We start from the raw sequence: 19,414 nt of genomic DNA on the forward strand, positions 1-19,414 counted from the left end.
CAGAGACTCAGACTTCAAAAACAAACTTACGGTTACCACAGGGAAAAAGGGGAAAGTATAAATTAAGAGTTTAAGATGAATGTATACACACTAATCTATATAAGATAGATGATCAACAAGGACCTACTGTGTAGCATAGAGAACTCTACTCAATATTCTGTAATAACCTATATGGAAAGGAATCTGAAAAAAATATATGTATATGTGTAACTGATTCACTTTGCTGTACACCTGAAACTAACACAATGTGGTAAATAACTGTACTCCAATATAAAATAAAAATTAAATTAAAAAAAGGAAAAAAATTCAGATTCCAGACCTCACTTCCAAAATTTTTGCTTTGTAATTGGTCCACAAGTTACACTCTGAGAAAATATTAAAGGAAAGAATACCAGGGATAGCTCCAGTTTTAGGAATAATTTAGTTTTTATTTAAAAATAGATCTTATGAGTAGTATTTAAAATACTATTGTGACTTGTTGGGTTAGTAGAGATAGGGTTTAAAAAATAACTTTTCCCTAATTAAAAAATATAAAATTATTTTTATATACTGAAATTCAGGTTTTGTAGTTGTATTTTAAAATTCCACTTCCAGATAGTCATGAAATCTTGAATAAATTATTTAATTGTTAAAAATATTTTTAAGGTATTATAATTAGAGAGGGTATTATCATTTATTAAATTATTACTTGCCAAGCAGTTAATATATAACTTGCCTAATAAAAGCTGGGGATGACATGACATGCATTAAGTTGCACCATACTTTCACAAAAGTACATTTTATGTTTGTCTACTGCAAAGAAATAGCTAAACTTTTTTACTGAATTTAATGTGAAAGGCCTTTGGCTTTTAAATTTTAAATCTTCTTTCTATACTTTACAATGAAAACAGTAATAAAATAGGATGCAGATTACTCAAATATAATATATGTCAGCTTTGTGGGTTTTATGTATTACATAGTTTAAATTTGTTGACTTTTTGGAAGGTTGAAAGAAAAAGTGAAACTGAAAGTCGCTCAGTCATGTCTGACTCTTTGGGACCCCATGGACTATCCATGGAATTCTCCAGGCCAGAATACTGGAGTGGGTAGCCTTTTCCTTCTCCAGGAGATCTTCCCAATCCAGGGATTAAATCCAGGGATCGAACCCAGGCCTCCCACATTGCGGCTGGATTCTTTACCAACTGAGCTATCAGGGTAGACCTAGTTTTATTTTAGACTTTGACGCCAGAAGATGATGTTAATTTGCACTTCATTCTGATGTGCATTTGCTTTGTTTTTACAAATGTTTATTGAGCATCTGTGTACTAGTCATTATCACACTCAGTACACAAAGCTCATTATGGCATAATTCCTGCCCTTGAAGAGTTACAGTGTAATAGGAGAGTCAGACATATAAACAGATAATTCAGTCTGATCAGCATTACCATGGTGCATGTGTGCTAAATCATTCCATTGTATCTGACTCTTTGCTACCCCCTGGACTATAGCCCTCCAGGCCCCTCTGTCCATGGGATTCTCCAGTCATGAATTCTGGAGTGGGTTGTTACAGTGGTATAATGCAAGTAAAAACTGCTCTGAGTGCTGCCAAAATGTCAGAAGAGGCTTCACTGGAGAGGTAATGGTTTAGCTAGTTATTGATGTAACTGTAGGAGTTGCAGGTAGAGAAGAAAGGATACCCTAGGAATAAGAATGTGTTTTTAGACAAGGAAGGAAGCCTGGGAGACATGCTTTGACTGGGCATGGCAAACAGCTTTATATGGTAGAATAGTAAGTGGAACCACTGTAAATGATTTTTAAAACAGTATTTTGAAAATAATAGTGAAATATTTATATTTGTTTCAGATCATGAAGTCTTAAGTTGAAGAAAATGATAATGTAGTGTTTGTGGATATTATTTTGAAAACGTATCTTTTTCTTTTTTTCTTTCTCTGTATATTTCAGCAACTCAAGTGTCAGTGGCTTAAAACTGGGCAGTTTTTTTTGAGTTCCGTGACATACAATTTAGCATGGGACCCTCAAGGTATTTAGCAATTATCTTTAAAAATTATGGAAAGTTAATAATTTGTTTTAAGTGTATGATTACAATGTGATATAGCCTCCCACAATAAGAAAATGATCAGTAATATTCTTTTTTTTTGTCTACTGAATGAGTGTACTTTCTTTTTCATATACACTGCTTTGTATAGTGCTTAATTTACTATTAGTTCTGTGCTTCGCCCCCTACTTTTGAATGTTTGTTCCAAGAGACAATGATGATTTGTTTCATTAGTTAATGTGTTACACTTTACTTTTATTGTATTTATTAAGAAATAAAATCAGGAATAAAACAAGATAAAAACCTATCTCATTTTGTTATTTGTATTTCAAGAAATTATTGTCTTTAATATTGAAAGATTAGAAACTTCTAATAATAATGGTTATTGTCCCTTTTTACATTCACAGTTAATGAAGGTAATTTAATAGTCTGTGTAGAAAAAAACAAATTTTATTAATCTTTAGTTATGTCTCATAGCCAGAGAATATCCTGTGTTGTATATATCAGAGTCTTTGGGTTTGTTTTGTTATTCTACTTTGCTGTTTTTTTTTTTTTTTTTCCTAGATTTTACCTGATAGACAACGTCTCTGTAGGCTTTTTGTTGTTTTTGTTCTCAGATTTCTCTCAAGTTTTCTTATCTAGTGATTCATGCAACTTTTTAAGTGGATATACTCTACAAGTGTTTTTCATAGACAGTTTTGCTTATTTTTCACAGAACAGTTTATAGACTGGAGTAGACACCCTCATGTGTATTTATTTCTCCAGATAATCCTTGCTTATTATAGAACATTCTTTAATTTTCAGATAACAGATTGTTGACAGCAACCGATTCTCTTCAGTTGTGGGCTCCTCCAGGAGGTGACATTCTGGAAGAGGAGGAAGAAATCAATAATAAAATTCTTCCTGTTTTAAATGATTGGAAGTGCATCTGGCAGTGCAAGTTAGTGTCTCACTCTGTTGTTCATTAATTTATAAAATGCTTCCTAAACAAAGTTCCCTTTCATAATGATCTTAGAAGCCTAGAAAATAGACTTTTTCTGACCAAAACCCATTATAACTTCATCCTCTAATATGTGCTACAATAGATTGTTTAAAAAAAAAAGATGAAAATATTTTCATAGTTAATAACCTCAGGACTTGGGTTCAGATGGTTGACACAAAGGAAGTATTCATTAGCGCATAAACTATAGATGGGCTAGGCAGAGGGAAGATGTGGTGAAAGGATGGCTGTACCATTGACAACACAGATTATATGAAGGGATCCAACTAGCCAGGGAAGGTGATGAGCTCAGTTTTTAAAATGTTGCATTAAGATGTTGGTGGAGCATGTAGGTTGTGATATCATTTAAGCATGTTAATTGCATTCTTTGGATCCCCAGAGTGAACCTTGGGTTGGTTTTAATGAGTTAATTTGTATTTTTAGGGAGGTGAAATATTTAGACTTATTTTTAGAGAAGTGAAAACACTCTTCTTTGATGATGTTATGAAAAATCTTATTTTGACCATTTATATATATATATAAAAGGTGTTCTAGATTTTAAAAATGCTAACTGTTTAACTTTGTCTTTTTAGAACCTCAGTATCTGTACATTTGATGGAGTGGTCCCCTGATGGTGAATATTTTGCTACTGCTGGAAAGGTAAAGGACCAAACAATACATAAACAGGAAAAAACAAAAGAATTAGAAATATTTCTCACTCATTCTCATTTTCAGATTTTTCATCTGTAAAATTGGAAGGATCCTACATTACAAAGGTGGCCTGAGGAATAGGTGATAGCTTTGTAAAATACCTGATATGTCTCCCATAGGCAGTTGGCATTTGGGAAATAGTGGCTATAATTTTTATTATTTGACCATTGCAAAAATTTACGGTTTTTAAAAATAATTTTTATGTTTGAAAATAGCATATATGCATAATTTAAAAAGTAAAATAATACTACTAGATTTGCAATGAAAAGATGCACTCCCTTCTGAATCCCACTCTTAATTCCTGTGTCCTAGAGGCAGTGATTTGTACAATTGCATATTTAAATACTTCTTTCCATATTCTTAAGTAACTTGCTTATGCTCCCATTGTTTAATTATTTTTTTTTTTTTCTTTTTGGTTTTATGTATCATCTCTGGCCTCACTACTATGGAGGCTGAGACTAGTTCTCTAGCTGATGTCTCCAACTCCATCTCCACTTAACCACACATATGTGTATTCACTTCCCTTCCTCCTATCTTTCTGCTCTAAGTGTCTCATAATATTTGGGAAAACCAGTATTTATTATGCACATTATTAAGAATATGTAAAAGACTCTTCATGGAATAATTACTTTGGTGTTAATAATATGTTTTACTGTTTGCTTAGTTTTCTGTATACCTAATTCATCCCTCACACCTCTAATGTTCTTTGAATCTCCTCTCAGTATAATTCCCGGTAGAAGGTATCCTGGAAATGTGTATTCTCTTTGCTCTGGCTTAGTTGCTCAGTCTGGCTTAGTTGCTCTTGGAGTCTAATATAGAGCTCTCAGTTCAGGATTTTCTTTTACCAACCTCAGGGGATTCTCTGTCCATCTTCTTTGTTAAATTCTCTGTTTCTTAGCATCATTTATCTTCTTTCCTTGTTTTGATGGAGATATCCTCTAGTAGGTTCCTGAGAAAAGATGAATGGGAAAAAAACACATTAGAGGCCTCTCAAGTCTGAGCAATTCTTTCTTCTGCTGTTATGCTTTATTTGACTGGGCATAGAATTTGGTGGGAACTAATTTTCCTTGAGAATTTTAAATGTCATGGTTCTGTTGCCTTCCATTGTTGCTATTTGAGAGGTACAGTGCCATTAAGACCCTGTTCTCCCAGCTCCATCCAGCTTCTAGAGGTTTTAAGAATCTTCCCCTTATCCTGGTGTTCTGAAATGTCAAGATGTGGTGGAATGGGTCAATCAGCTATAAATATTTACATATATACACACACACACACACACACACACATAAGGGATAAAGACTCTTTTTGTGTAGGTAATTTGATGTACCCATTCAGTCTGAAAGCTCATGTTCTTCAGTTCAGGGGAATTGCTTTGTATTATTCCTTTTGTGTTATCTCCTTCCTTTCATGTTCTCTTTTCTCTCATTCTGAATCTCCCCTTATTCAGTTGTGGATCCTTCTATACTTATCCTCTAATTTTCTGTGGGCCCCCTCATTGTTTTTTTGTTTGTTTAAATTCTGGGGTTTTTTCCTACTGTCACATTTTTTATTTTCAGGAGTTTTTTTCACCTAATTCTATGAATGCTCCTTTAAATTTATGTAATATTTCATAAGTATAAAATGATAATTAAACACATGCAGTGTATTTACTTGTATTCAGTTGTGCATGGAATTAAAATTTCCATATTACACTTCACAAGGCAAGGATAGGTTTTCCAACAACATCAGAATTCACTCAAGGCTCTTTGAGTTAATCTTTAGTTGTAGAACACTCAGCTGTATTGTGGTTGAATAATTGGCACAGAGGTAATTAGTTGCTCAGTAGTTGATGACATTATAGACAGGAAGACTGCGTAACATAGGCAGAAAGACTGCAGTTGTGTGCAGTTTAGCAGTAAACTAATAAATAACTATTTCAAAGAATATTTGGAGGTATTTGCATGAGGTATTACATGATGTGAGTTGTCATGTAATAGTAACACATCTGTGATTTCTTTTAAACACAAAGTCACAAATACTGTTAATAACATTTTGGTATGTTCTTTACATTCATAACTGAAATTTAGCATGTCCTTCAGTTCGCAGTTATAAAAATAGAGAAGTAATTATTTTCCCTGACTCAAGTTCCTGGTAACTCTGGGTCTTGGTTTTCTTGGTTTCTCAAGAAGCAGACTCCCAGACAAGGATTCTAGTTCAAGTCATTAATATGGGTGGTGCTCACAAAGAAATACACTGGATTTGAGGCAGGAAAGTAAAGTTGCTTTAAAAAGACTGTATTTACAGGTGATGAACAGGCTTAAATCTCTGGGTAATTCTGGGAGCCAGCGCTTCTTGCAACATTATGTTCCTCACACTCTTCACGCGCATCACACATACACATATTAGTTAAGGGCTAGTGAGGGCAGAACATTGGTTCTCAGCTTTTATAAACAATTTCTGAAAAACTCAGGCAAAGTTATGTAGATACTGTCAATTGGAAATGGCTCACTGAAATGCTAAGGCATGAGAGGATACAGTTGATGTATCAAAAATATTTTTTGTATCTTGAATTCTATCTGCAGGTGCCTTGGGTTAGAAGACCTCAGAACCTCTGGTCTAAACCTGGATATTTTATTTATTTATTTTTAATTGAAGGATAATTGCTTTACAGTATTGTGTTTGTTTCTGCCAGACATCAGCATGAATCAGCCATAGGTATACATATGTCTTTTCCCTTTTGAACCTCCCTTCCACCTCTCTCCTCATCCTACCTCACTAGGTTGTTACAGAGCTCTGGTTTGAGTTCCTTGAGTCATAAAGCAAATTCCCATTGGCTGTCTATTTTAAATATGGTAATATAAGTTTCTGTGTTACTTTCCCCATCCATCCCAGCCTTTCCTCCCCCCAACCCCTGCACTGAGTCCAGAAGTCTGTTCTCTGTGTCTGTCTCCATTGCCGCCCTGCAAATAGTTTCATCAGTACCATCTTTCTAGATTCCACATATATGCATTAGTATACAATATTTGTTTTCCTCTTTCTGACTTACTTCACTCTATATAATAGATTCTACGTTCATCCATCTTACTAGAACTGACTCAGATGCATATCTTTTTATATCTGAGTAATATTCCATTGTGTATATGTACTATAGCTTCTTTATCCTTTCATCTGTCGATGGACATCTAGGTTGCTTCCATGTCCTAGCTGTTGTCAGTAGTGCTGCAGTGAACATTGGGGTTCATGTGTCTTTTTGAATTTTGGTTTGCTCAGGGTGTATGCCTAATACTGGGACTGCTGGGTCATATGGTGGTTTTATTTCTAGTTTTTTAAGGAATCTCCATACTCTCTTCCATAGTGGCTGTATCCATATACATTCCCACCAACAGTGCAAGTACAAGTCGACCAGTCGTGTATGACTCTTTGCAACCCCATGAGCTGTGTAGCCTGCCAGGCTCCTCTGTCCATGAATTCTCTAGGCAAGAATACTAGAGTGGATGGCCGTTCCCTTCTCAAGTATCTTTACAACCCAGGTCTCCTGCATTGCAGGAGGATTCTTTACCATCTGAGCTACTAGGGAAGCCTAAAAGTACTGGAGTGGACTTACATGAGCTGCTTGTATATTTTGGAAATTTATCTTTTGTCAGTTGTTTCATTTGCTTTTATTTTCTCCCGTTCTGAGGTTGTCTCTTCATCTTGTTTATAGTTTCCTTTGCTGTGCAAAAGCTTTTTTTTTTTTTTTTTAATTTTATTTTATTTTTAAACTTTACATAGCTGTATTAGTTTTGCCAAATATCAAAATGAATCCACCACAGGTATACATGTGTTCCCCATCCTGAACCCTCCTCCCTCCTCCCTCCCCATACCATCCCTCTGGGTCGTCCCAGTGCACCAGCCCTAAGCATCCAGTATCGTGCATCGAACCTGGACTGGCAACTTGTTTCATACATGATATTTTACATGTTTCAATGCCATTCTCCCAAATCTTCCCACCCTCTCCCTCTCCCACTTTAAGTTTAATTAGTTCCCATTTATTTATTTTTGTTTTTACTTTCATTACAGTAGGAGGTGGGTCATAGAGGATGTTGCTGTGATCTGTGTCATAGAGTGTTTGGCCTATGTTTTTCTCTAAGAGTTTTATAGTTTCTGGTCTTACATTTAGGTCTTTAATCTATTTTGAGTTTATCTTTGTGTATGGTATTAGGAAGTGTTCTGATTTCATTCTTTTACATGTAACTGTCTAGTTTTCCCAGCACCACTTGTTGAAGAGGCTATCTTTGCCCCATTGTATATTATTCCTCTTTGTCAAAAATAAGGTACCCATAGGTGTGTGGGTTTATTTCTGGGATTTCTATCTTGTTTTATTGTTCTACATTTCTGTTTTTGTTCCAGTACCATAATGTCTTGATGACTGTAGCTTTGTGTTACAGTCCGAAGTCAGGAAGGTTGATTCCTCCAGCTCCATTCTTTTTTCTCAAGATTGCTTTGGCTATTCAGGGTTTTTTTGTGTTTCCAAAAGAATTGTGAAATTTTTGCTTCTAGTTCTGTGAAAAATGACATTGGTTATTTGATAGGGATTGCATTGAATCTGTCGATTGCATTTGGTAGTGTAATCATTTTCACAATATTGATTCTTTCAATCTAGGTACATGGAATATCTCTCCACCTGTTTATGTTGTCTTTGATTTCTTTCATCAGTGTCTTAAATATTTTTCTGAATATAGCTCTTTTGTCTCCTTAGCTAGGTTTATTCTTAGATATTTTATTCTTTTTGTTGCATTGGTGAATGGGATTGATTCCTTAATTTCTTTGATTTTTTCACTGTTATTGTATAGGAATGCAAGTGATTTCCATGTATTGATTTTGCTTTGCTAAATTCACTGATTAGCCTTAGTAATTTTCTGGTAGTATCTTTAGGGTTTTCTGTGTACAGTATCATGTTGTCTGCAGAGAGGGAGAGTTTTATTTCTTTTCCAATCTCGATACCTTTTCTTTCTTTTTCTTCTCTGATTTCCATAGCTAGGACTTCCAGAACCATGTTGAATATTAGTGGTTAGAGTGGGCACCTTGTCTTGTTTCTGATCTTAGAGGGAATGCTTTCAGTTTTTAACCATTTAGAATAATGTTTGCTGTTGGTTTATCATTTAAGTCCTTTACTGTGTTAAGGAGAATTCCTTCTATGCCCATTTTTTGTAAAGTTGTGTGTTTTTTAAAATCAAAATAGCCTTTGAATTTTGTCAAAGGCTTTTTCTGCGTCTATGGAGATTATCATATGGTTTTTATCTTTTACTTTTTTAGTATGGTGTATCACATTGATAAAATCTGGATATTTTATTTTTTATCATCCACATTTAAATCTAAAATCCATGTACAAAAATTCTGTGGTTTGAGGAAGAGGTCAGGTTTCACTTTTTCCATATGGATATCCAGTTGTAAAGCTAAATTTATTGAAAAACCTCTGTGTTGCCACCTTTGTCAAAAGCAAATATCCAAACTAGTGTGGCTCTGTTTCTGAATTCTTTTCTCTGGTCCATTGGTCTTTCCTTGTAGCAATGCCACCTTCATTTCTATAGCTTTTAAATTGTCTTGATGTGTGGAAGAACATATTTTCACATCTTGTTTTTCTTCTTCAAGATTATCCTATCTACTTTTGGCTCTTTATGCTGCTGCTGCTAAGTCGCTTCAGTCATGTCTGACTCTGTGCGACCCCATAGACGGCAGCCCACCAGGCTCCCCCGTCCCTGGGATTCTCCAGGCAATAACACTGGAGTGGGTTGCCATTTCCTTCTCCAATGCATGAAAGTGAAAAGTTAAAGTGAAGTTGCTCAGTTGTGTCCGACTCCTAGCGATCCCATGGACTGCAGCCCACCAGGCTCCTCCATCCATGGGATTTTCCAGGCAAGAGTGCTGGAGTGGGGTGCCATTGCCTTCTCCATGGCCCTTTATATTTCCATATAAATTTTAGAATGAGTATGATAAATTTTATAAAACCAACGGAAAACCTCTTGTGATTTTGATCGATACTTCATTGATTCTATAGATCAGTTTTGGGAGAATTGACATCTTTACAGTTGAGCCTTCTCATCTATGAACATGACATAGTCTTTCATTTAGATCTTTTTACTTTTCTCAGTAATGTTTTATAATTTTTTGCAGCAGTCCTAAGTATCTTTCGTTGGATTCATTCCTAGGTATTTGATATTTTTGATGTTGTAAATGATATCATTTTATAATTGTATATAGAAATTCAATTAATTTTTGGTCTTATATCTAGCAGTCTTAATAAACTCAATATTAACAAGTCCCCTGTAGATCTTTCTGTACTTTCTGTTTGCATAATTCTATTATTTGTGAATAATGACAGTTTTATTTCATCTCTCCTAACTCTTAAGTGTTTTAATGTCTTTTCCTTTTTTTACTCTAGTATCTAGAACCTCCAGGATAGTGTTGAGGAAAGGTCTGAGTTTGGTTATCTTTTCCTTGTTCCCAGTATCAAAAGGACACCTTTCACAGGGTCACCATTAAGTATAATATTTACCATAGGTGCTTACTATACTCTTTTTTAGATAAAAGAAGTTTCCTTCTTATTTGTAGATTGCTAGAATTTTAAAAATAGCAAATGTTGAATTTTAGCAAATACTTTTTCTGCATCTAATGATATTGTCATTATTTTCTTATTTTCTTTATTAGTGAGATGAAATTTGTTGGACTTATTTATATAAGTCTTGTGTTTTTGAAATAATCTCAACTTGATTGTAATGTATTGTCCTTGATGGATTTGCTTTGCTGATGTTTTATTTAGGATTTAGGAGAGCTCTCTGTTAGAGTGAGACTTGGCAAATATTTTTTCCTTTTTTGTACAGGTATACCTGGTTTTATTGTGCTTTGTTTTATTGGGCTTTGCAGTTAATGTGTTTTTTAGCACTTTGAAGGTTTGTGTCAACCCTGTGTTGTCAGATGGTGGTTAGCGTTTCTTTAGCAGTAAAATAATTTAAAATTAAGCTGTACATTTTGAAAGCTGTAATGCCACTGCACGCTGAGTAAACTACTGGATAGTGCAAATGGAGCTTCCGTGTGCACCAGGAAACCCAAAAATTCGTGTGGACTCCCTTTATTGTGATAGTATTTGCATTATTGTGGTGGTCTGGAACTAAATCTGTAATATCTCTGAGATGGCCTGTAATGATTTTGATTTCAGTGTCATGCTGGCCTCATAAAATTGGATATATATTTTTAAAATATAGTCAATAGAATGGGTTTCTGCAAGGTTGGTGTTTTATTCTTAAATGTACTGGTGAAGCCATCTGGACCAGGAGTTTCCTTTGTGGGATTCAGTTTTTTAAATAGTTACAGGGCTGTTCAGATTTTATATTTCTTTTTTATGTCAGTTTTAGTAAATTAGATTTATATGGAATTTTCCAGTTTTAACTAAATTTTCAGATTTATTGGTGTAAAATTGTGCAAAACGTCTTTTTAATATATATATGTGATGATTTTTTTTCATCTTACTAAGAATTTATCAATTTTATAAATCTTTTCAAAGAACTGACTTTTGGTTTTGTAGGCTTACACATTGTATGTCTGTTTACTCTTTTATTAATTTATTTGGTTCTGTTTTTTCCTCAAACATTTTTAGGTGGATGTTCAGCATTTGTTGTTTCTTTGCTTTTTTCAGCATTTGTTGTTTCTAATGTGTACATTTAACACTAGAGATGTCCCTTTAAGCTTAGCTTTATCCCATAAGGTTTTTTATTCCATAATTTTTGACATGTATTATTTTCATTATGATTCTAAATACAAATTTTTCTAATTTTCAGTGTGGTTCATTTTTTGATTCATGGGTTGTCCAGAGTATGGATTAGAGCCTGGTTCAATTATGTTGGGTGGTGGTGGATGGCATAGAAGTGTTTTATTGGTGGTGACAACTTTTATTTTGTGTTACTAAGTAAACTTACAAGTAATTGGTTGTTAAAATAATAACCAGTGATAGGGTTATAATAGTGACTACTAGTAGTTGACAGTTCAGTTCAGTTCAGTCGCTCAGTCGTGTCCGACTCTTTGCGACCCCATGAATTGCAGCACGCCAGGCCTCCCGGTCCATCACCAACTCCCGGAGTTCACCCAGACTCACGTCCATCGAATCAATGATGCCATCCAGCCATCTCATCCTCTGTTGTCCCCTTCTCCTTCTGCCCCCAATCCCTCCCAGCATCAGAGTCTTTTCCAACGAGTCAACTCTTTGCATGAGGTGGCCAAAGTACTGGAGTTTCAGCTTTAGCATCATTCCTTCTAAAGAAATCCCAGGGCTGATCTCCTTCAGAATGGACTGGTTGGATTTCCTTGTAGTCCAAGGGACTCTCAAGAGTCTTCTCCAACACCATAGTTCAAAAGCATCAATTCTTTAGCGCTCAGCTTTCTTTATAGTCCAACTCTCACATCCATACATGACCACTGGAAAACCAATAGCCTTGACTAGATGGACCTTTGTAGGCAAAGTAATGTCTCTGCTTTTCAATATGCTATCTAGGTTGGTCATAACTTTCCTTCCAAGGAGTAAGCGTCTTTTAATTTCATGGCTGCAGTCACCATCTGCAATGATTTTGGAGCACAAAAAAATAAAGTCTGACACTATTTCCACATCTATTTCCCATGAAGTGATGGGACCGGATGCCATGATCTTCGTTTTCTGAATGTTGAGCTTTAAGCCAACTTTTTCACTCTCCACTTTCACTTTCATCAAGAGGCTTTTGAGTTCCTCTTCACTTTCTGCCATAAGGGTGGTGTCATCTGCATATCTGAGGTTATTGATATTTCTCCTGGCAATCTTGATTCCAGCTTTTGTTTCTTCCAGTCCAGCGTTTCTCATGATGTACTCTGCATATAAGTTAAATAAGCAGGGTGACAATATACAGCCTTGACGTACTCCTTTTCCTATTTGGAGAACCAGTCTGTTGTTCCATGTCCAGTTCTAACTGTTGCTTCCTGACCTGCATACAGATTTCTCAAGAGGCAGGTCAGGTGGTTTGGTATTCCCATCTCTTGAAGAATTTTCCACAGTTTATTGTGATCCACACAGTCAAAGGCTTTGGCATAGTCAATAAAGCAGAAATAGTAGTTGACAGTTAAGTACCAGCAACTGTGCCTTCAAAAGCTGTGGGGCAAGTGTTTTACAGAAGGGGAAACTGCAGTTTCACGATTTGCCTGAGAACACAAAGGCAGTCAGAAAGTAGAAGTGGGATTTTAACCCAGATGTTTTGGATTTCATACCCAAATCAGCTGGCTTTATAGTTCATGAAGAAATACTTATTGCAAGTGCATTTGTGCAGATGCTTTGAGGCTTGAGTGAGTATGCATTCTTCTAGGAAAGGTGTATATAGTTTCTACCAGGTGCCTAGGAAGCAAAAGAAAGTGTTAGTCACTCAGTCATGTCTGACTCTTTTTGACCCCATGGACTGTAGCCTGCTAGGCTCCTCTGTCCATGGAATCCTCCAGGCAAGAATGCTGGAGTGGGTTGCCATGCCTTTCTCCAGCGGATCTTCCCAACCCAGAGGTTGAACCTTGGTCTCTTACATTGAATGCAGATTCCTTACTGTCTGAGCCACCAGGTACCTGGGGGCACGCCCAATTCAAACTAAATTCTCACCTTGGCAGTTGTACCATACAGTGTGTGCTTGGGTCTCATGAGACCTGTTTTGTGGGTGCAGATGCCCAGCAGAGACTTCTTCCTCCACTCAGAGTCCAGGTGCAGGAGAATCCTTCTTTACCATACTCCTTTTCAGAGAGGGTTTTTTCTTGATTTCACCTTTCATTTAGGGATAGTCCTTAGGGTTGTTCTTTTTTTTTTTTTTGTCCCTTTCTTTCTTTTTTTTAAATGGTGTTATGCAAGTACCTCTGGTCTGACTTCTCACCTTGCATGTATGGTGAGCACTATGTGCTGGACAGCACTATGTGCTGTCTCTATGTAGAGAGACATAAAAATTTTATTTTTAAAATTTATTTTTGAATGGATCATAATTGCTTTACAATATTGTGTTGGTTTCTGCCATAAGAGCATTGTTAATCAGCCATAAGTATGCATATGTCCTCTCCCTCTTGAACTGCCCTCCCACCCACCACCCTACCCCACCCCTCTAGGTTGTCAGAGAGCACCAGATTGAGCTCCTTGTGTTATATAGCAGTTCCCACTAGCTAACTATTTCACATACAGTAATGTGTATGTTTCAACGCTACTTTCAATTTGTCCCACCCTCTCCTTCCCCTGCTGTGTCCACAAGTCTGTTCTCTATGTCTGCATCTCTATTCCTGCCCTCTGTAGGTTCATCAGTACCATTTTTCTGGATTTCATATATATGTGTTAATATACGATATTTGTTTTTCTCTTTGACTTATTTCATTCTGTGCAACAGGCTCTCTATTCATCTACCTTGCTACAACTGACTCAGATTTGTTCTTTTTTATGGCTGAATAGTATTCCTTTGTATGTATGTACCATAGCTTCTTTATCCATTCCCCTGTTGATGGACATCTAGGGTACTTCCATGTCCTGGCTATTGTAAATAGTGCTGCAGTGAACATTGGGGTACATGTTTCTTTTGAATTATGGTTTTCTCAGGGTTTATGTCCTGGAGAAGGCACTGGCGACCCACTCCAGTCCTCTTGCCTGGAAAATCCCAGGGATGGAGGAGCCTGGTGGGCTGCAGTCCATGGGGTCGCTGAGTCGGACACGACTAAATGACTTCACTTTCCCTTTTCCCTTTCATACATTGGAGAAGGCACTGGCAACCCACTCCAGTACTCTTTCCTGGAGAATTCCAGGGATAGGGGAGCCTGGTGGGCTGCCGTCTATGGGGTTGCACAGAGTTGGACACGACTGAAGTGACTTAGTAGGGTTTATGTCCAGTAGTGGGGTTGCTGGGTCATACGATAGTTTTATTCCTGGTTTTTTAGAAACCATTCTATTGTTCTCCATAATGGCTAGATCAATTTACATTCTCATTAACAGTGCAAAGAGGGTTCCCTTTTTACCACATCCTCTCCAGCATTTATTTTTTGTAGGTTTTTTGATGATGGCCGTTCTGACTGGTGTGAAGTGATACATCATTGTAGTTTTAATTTACATTTCTCTAATAATGAGTGATATTGAACATTTTTTTCATGTGTGTATTGGCTATCTGTGTGTCTTACCTGAAGAAGTGTTTAGATCTTCGGCCCTTTTTTTGATTGGGTTCTTTTTCTGTTACTGAGCTACATGAACTGCTTGTATATTTTGGAGATTAATCCTTTGACAGTTGCTTTGTTTGCAATTATTTTCTCCCATTCTGAGGGTTGTCTTTTCCTCTTGTTTACTGTTTCCTTTGTTGTGCAAAATATTTTAAGTTTAATTAGAACCCATTTGTTTATTTTTGTTTTTTCTTTGCATTACTCTCAGAGGTGGATCAAAGAGAATCTTGCTGTGATTTATGTCAAAGAATGTTCTGCCTATGTTTTACTCTTAAGAGTTTCATAGTTTCTGGTCTTACATTTAGGTCTTTAATCTATTTTGAGTTTATTTTTGTGTGTGATATTAGTAAGTGTTCTAATTTCATTCTTTTGCATTTACACATAGCTGAAGAGTTTTCCCATCACCACTTACAGAAGAGAATGTTTTTTCTCCATTTCTTGCCGCCTTTGTCAAAGATAAGGTGCCCATAGGTGTGTGGGTTTATCTCTGGGCTTTCTGTCTTGTTCCATTGAGCTATATTTCTGTTTTTATGGCAGTACCATACTGTCTTGATTACTACAGCTTTTTAGTATAGTCTAAAGTCAGGAAGGTTGATTCCTCCAGCTCTCTTTTTGTTTTTCAAGATTGCTTTGGCTATTGTGTTTCCGTACAAACTGTGAAATTTTTTGTTCTAGCTCTGTGAAAATTGCCACTGGTAATTTGACAGGGATTGTGTTAATCTGTAGATTGTTGTGAGTAGTGGAGTCGTTTTTGCAATACTGATTCTTCCAATACAAGAATGTGATATATCTCTCTGCTTGTTTTGTCTTTGGTATCTTTCATCAGTGTCTTATAGTTTTTTGCATACAGGTCTTTTGTCTCTTCACAGGTAGGTTTATTCCTAAGTATTTTATTCTTTTTGTTGCAGTGGTGAATGAGATTGTTTTCTTAAGTTCTCTTTCTGATTTTTTGTTGTTAGTGAATAGGAATGCAAGGGATTTCCATATATTGATTTTGTATCCTGTGACTTTACTAAATTCATTGACGTAGCTACTGTATTTTAAACTGAAGCTGTATTCCATTGGACATTGGTAGAGTCCCTTATGACAGTTCATGCTCCCACTGTAAGCATTTGAGCAATTAGATGTAATCAGAAGAGAATTTTGATAAACTCCCACTACGTACCTACCCCTGTCTCCCTACATCTGTGCCAGTATGTTTTGCCTTCCCTTGTGTTGCCATGGATGAACTATCTGCTTTTATACAAGTCATTTCTTCCACTTTTGGGCTGGATTCTGTTTGTCCTGGCTTCCTCAGGGACCTCACTGTTGCAATCCACTCCTCTTTTCTCAGTTTCCCTTCTCCACTGGGGCATCATATTAGCATACGTTATGGACTGAATATTTGTGTCCCTCTGTCCCCATTCATATGTTGAGCCCTAACCCCACCCCCCAAAGTGATGGTATTTGGAGATGGGGCCTTTTGGAGGTAATAGTCATGAGGGTGGACCTCATGATAGGAATAGTACTCTTATAAGAAGAGACACCAGAGAGCTTGTTCTCTCTCTACTACATGAAGACATACCAAGAAGGTAGCTGTCAAAAAGCTGGTAAGAAAGATCTCACCAGAACCTGACCATGCTGACATGCTGATCTTAGACTTCTAGCCTCCAGAACTGTGAGAAAATAAATTTCCATTGTTTCAGTCACCCAGTGTATAGTATTTTGTTATGGCAGCCTGAGCTGACTAATACAGCATAGCATACCAAACATGCTCTATATAATCTTGCCCATTCTAAAACAGACAACAGCAGTTAACACAAACCATCTCTTGACCTTCTCTCTCAGATTCCGTTAGTTCTTTGCCTCATAACACTTTGAAAGGCTTGCTCATAGCTGCTATCTCCAAGTTTTTCTATTTTCTCATTTTCTATTACAATTGTTATTGTTTTAACCCAGGAAAATCCTTTCCCCAGAGACCTGTGTGGCTTTTCCCCTTAATTTCTTAAATGTCGCTGTCTTAGTGAGGCTCTCCCTAAGCATGCCTTTTAAGATTGCATCTCACCTACCACTGTACTTTCTTTTCCCTTTGCCTGCCTTAATTTAACTCACAACATTATCACGAGGAGTTTGTGTTTGTTTTCTTTTATTGCATAACAAATTACCACAAACTTAGCAACTTAAAACCACACATTTATTATCACAGTTTCCATGGGTTAAGTGTCTGGATGCAGCTAGCTGGGTGTTGTGATCAAGGACTCTAAAGGCTGGAATAAAGGTGTTGCTGAGCTGAATTCTCACCTGGAGACTTGACTAGGGCAGAATCCTCTTCCAAGCTCTCTCAGGTTGTTGCAGGATTTCTTCCTTTGTAGCTGAATGACAGGGCTGGTAGTTGATTTCCCTCATATATTTTAATGTTTCTGTTTATCTCCTTTTGCTTACCCAGTATATGACGTTTGCCTCTGCTATGTGTGACAGCTAGCTAAGCTATGAGACTATTTTAGGATATATGGTGTTTTGACAGGGTCACTTGGTGCTTTAAAAAATATTAATGAGCCATGTAAGATGATCATTATTCATTGTCTGAACATCTTCTGATTATTTGAACTATCTCCTCTAATGAATCTGAAAGATACCTTTGTGCTTCAGACAAAAATAAGTAATAACACTGAAAGGTATGTCCTCTTAAATAGGACAGCTAGATTTTAAGCTCCTCAAAGATGAGTTTGTTTGTGCATTCTGTAATGCCTCATACCCTTTTTTTCCCCTGAATTTTTATTGCACACAGCCTTAGTGATTGATTGATTTTTTTTTCCATTGTGTTAATCACATTCCCTTAAGTTTTTAATGTTCAATTCTGAGAGCTAAGTGCTTTACATTTCTTAGGGAAAGATAAGAACAGTTTTGGGATTGACATATATACACTACTATATATAAAAGCTTCCCTGGCGGCTCAGAGGTTAAAGTGTCTGCCTGCAATGCGGGAGACCCAGGTTCGATCCCTGAGTCCGGAAGATCCCCTGGAGAAGGAAATGGCAACCCACTCCAGTATTCTTGCCTGGAGAATCCCGTGGATGGAGGAGCCTGGTAGGCTACAGTCCATGGGGTCGCAAAGAGTCGGACACGACCGAGTGACTTCACTTTCACTTTCTTTTCATATATAAAATAGATAATAAGGATCTACTATATAGCACAAGGAACTGTATCCAATTGTCTATAATGATCTATATAGGAATATAATTTAGAAGTGTGGATATATATGTATATCTATGTATATCGGACTGACTTTGCCATATAGCAGAAACTAACACAACATTGTAAATCAACTATACCCTAATAAAAATTAATTAAAAAAAAAGAATGCCTTTGGGGGTTAGTAAAGTATGTCATGGATTTAAAAAACTTACTTTTTTGAGAAGATAACCACATCTGATTAATATTATCTTGATAAAAAGAACAGAAACTAACATTGTAGTGTTGTGTCTCCCCCCTCTTCAGTCTGTTCTGCTGCTGTTAATAAAGCCAAGTTTGTCTGACTTGATGAAACAGATGGTGACTGTGATCTCCCACTAGAAGGCATTTTCCACCACCTCTGCTGCACATGACAGGATTTCAGTTATGGGGTTTGGGGACTAAAATTCAATTAATTTCAGGATTTCTAATATTATAGTTCATTGAGTTAATTTTGATGGTAAGATCTATTTTTTAAAATTTATTTTAAATGAAACAAAGGTGAATATTTTTAATGATAAAAGGTGCAGTTCACAAAGAAGATGGACATCATAAACTGCTAGACACCTAACAACAAAGAACAGATATAAATAAAAAATGAAAAAATGTAAGGGAGAAGAAAAAAGCATATGCTCATAATGAGACATATTAACATTTCTCTGAGAATGTTTTATCAAGTGAAGAAAAAATAACAGCATCTTGAATGATGTTGTTAATAATTTAAATATAATAGACTTACATTTAATTAATTTATATTAATCTTGTATCCTACACAAATATATTTAAAATTTTGTATCTCATACATTGTTATTGGATATCCATAGGACATTTAGAAAAACTGGCAAAAAAGACATTACTAAATTTCAAAAAGTAGAATTTTTTTTTGTGTGTGTGATTGTTATATGTATACACATATATTATTTTTGAAATAATTTTCCATTATAGGTTATCACAAAATATTAACTATAGTTCCCTGTGCTATGCAGTACACCTTTGTTGCTTCTTGCATATCTATTTTTTAAAATTAGAAATCTAGCATTCTACTCATACTAAGTCAAACAAGTAGAATCAAAATGTCATAAACTTTTTAGTTAGGTAGAAATTCATAATTTTTCAAAATATATATATTATACATATTATTTATATATATGCATACAGAAGCTTTTCTTCTATACTTGATAACAGCTTGAGAGGACCTCAGAAAAAAAAAGGAAGGAGAAATTGGAAAATATAAACCAAATGAAATGGGAGCACTGAATATCAGATAGAAAAAGTGAAACAAATTA

General features: G+C 36.0%; 1 protein-coding gene across 2 annotated transcripts in view; it reads left to right on the forward strand.

Annotated features, from left to right (window-relative positions):
* DMXL2 (Dmx like 2) overlaps nt 1-19,414 on the forward strand; it is a 171,168-nt gene that overhangs the window by 37,542 nt on the left and 114,212 nt on the right. For both annotated transcript variants that reach the window (XM_055537960.1, XM_055537961.1), the window contains exons 4-6: nt 1,942-2,020; nt 2,840-2,975; nt 3,608-3,674. In XM_055537960.1, coding sequence (XP_055393935.1) covers nt 1,942-2,020; nt 2,840-2,975; nt 3,608-3,674 — 282 coding nt within the window. The remainder of the gene's footprint in view (nt 1-1,941; nt 2,021-2,839; nt 2,976-3,607; nt 3,675-19,414) is intronic.

Source organism: Bubalus kerabau, chromosome 10 (genome assembly GCF_029407905.1).
Source record: "Bubalus kerabau isolate K-KA32 ecotype Philippines breed swamp buffalo chromosome 10, PCC_UOA_SB_1v2, whole genome shotgun sequence".
NCBI classification, from domain to species: domain Eukaryota; kingdom Metazoa; phylum Chordata; class Mammalia; order Artiodactyla; family Bovidae; genus Bubalus; species Bubalus kerabau.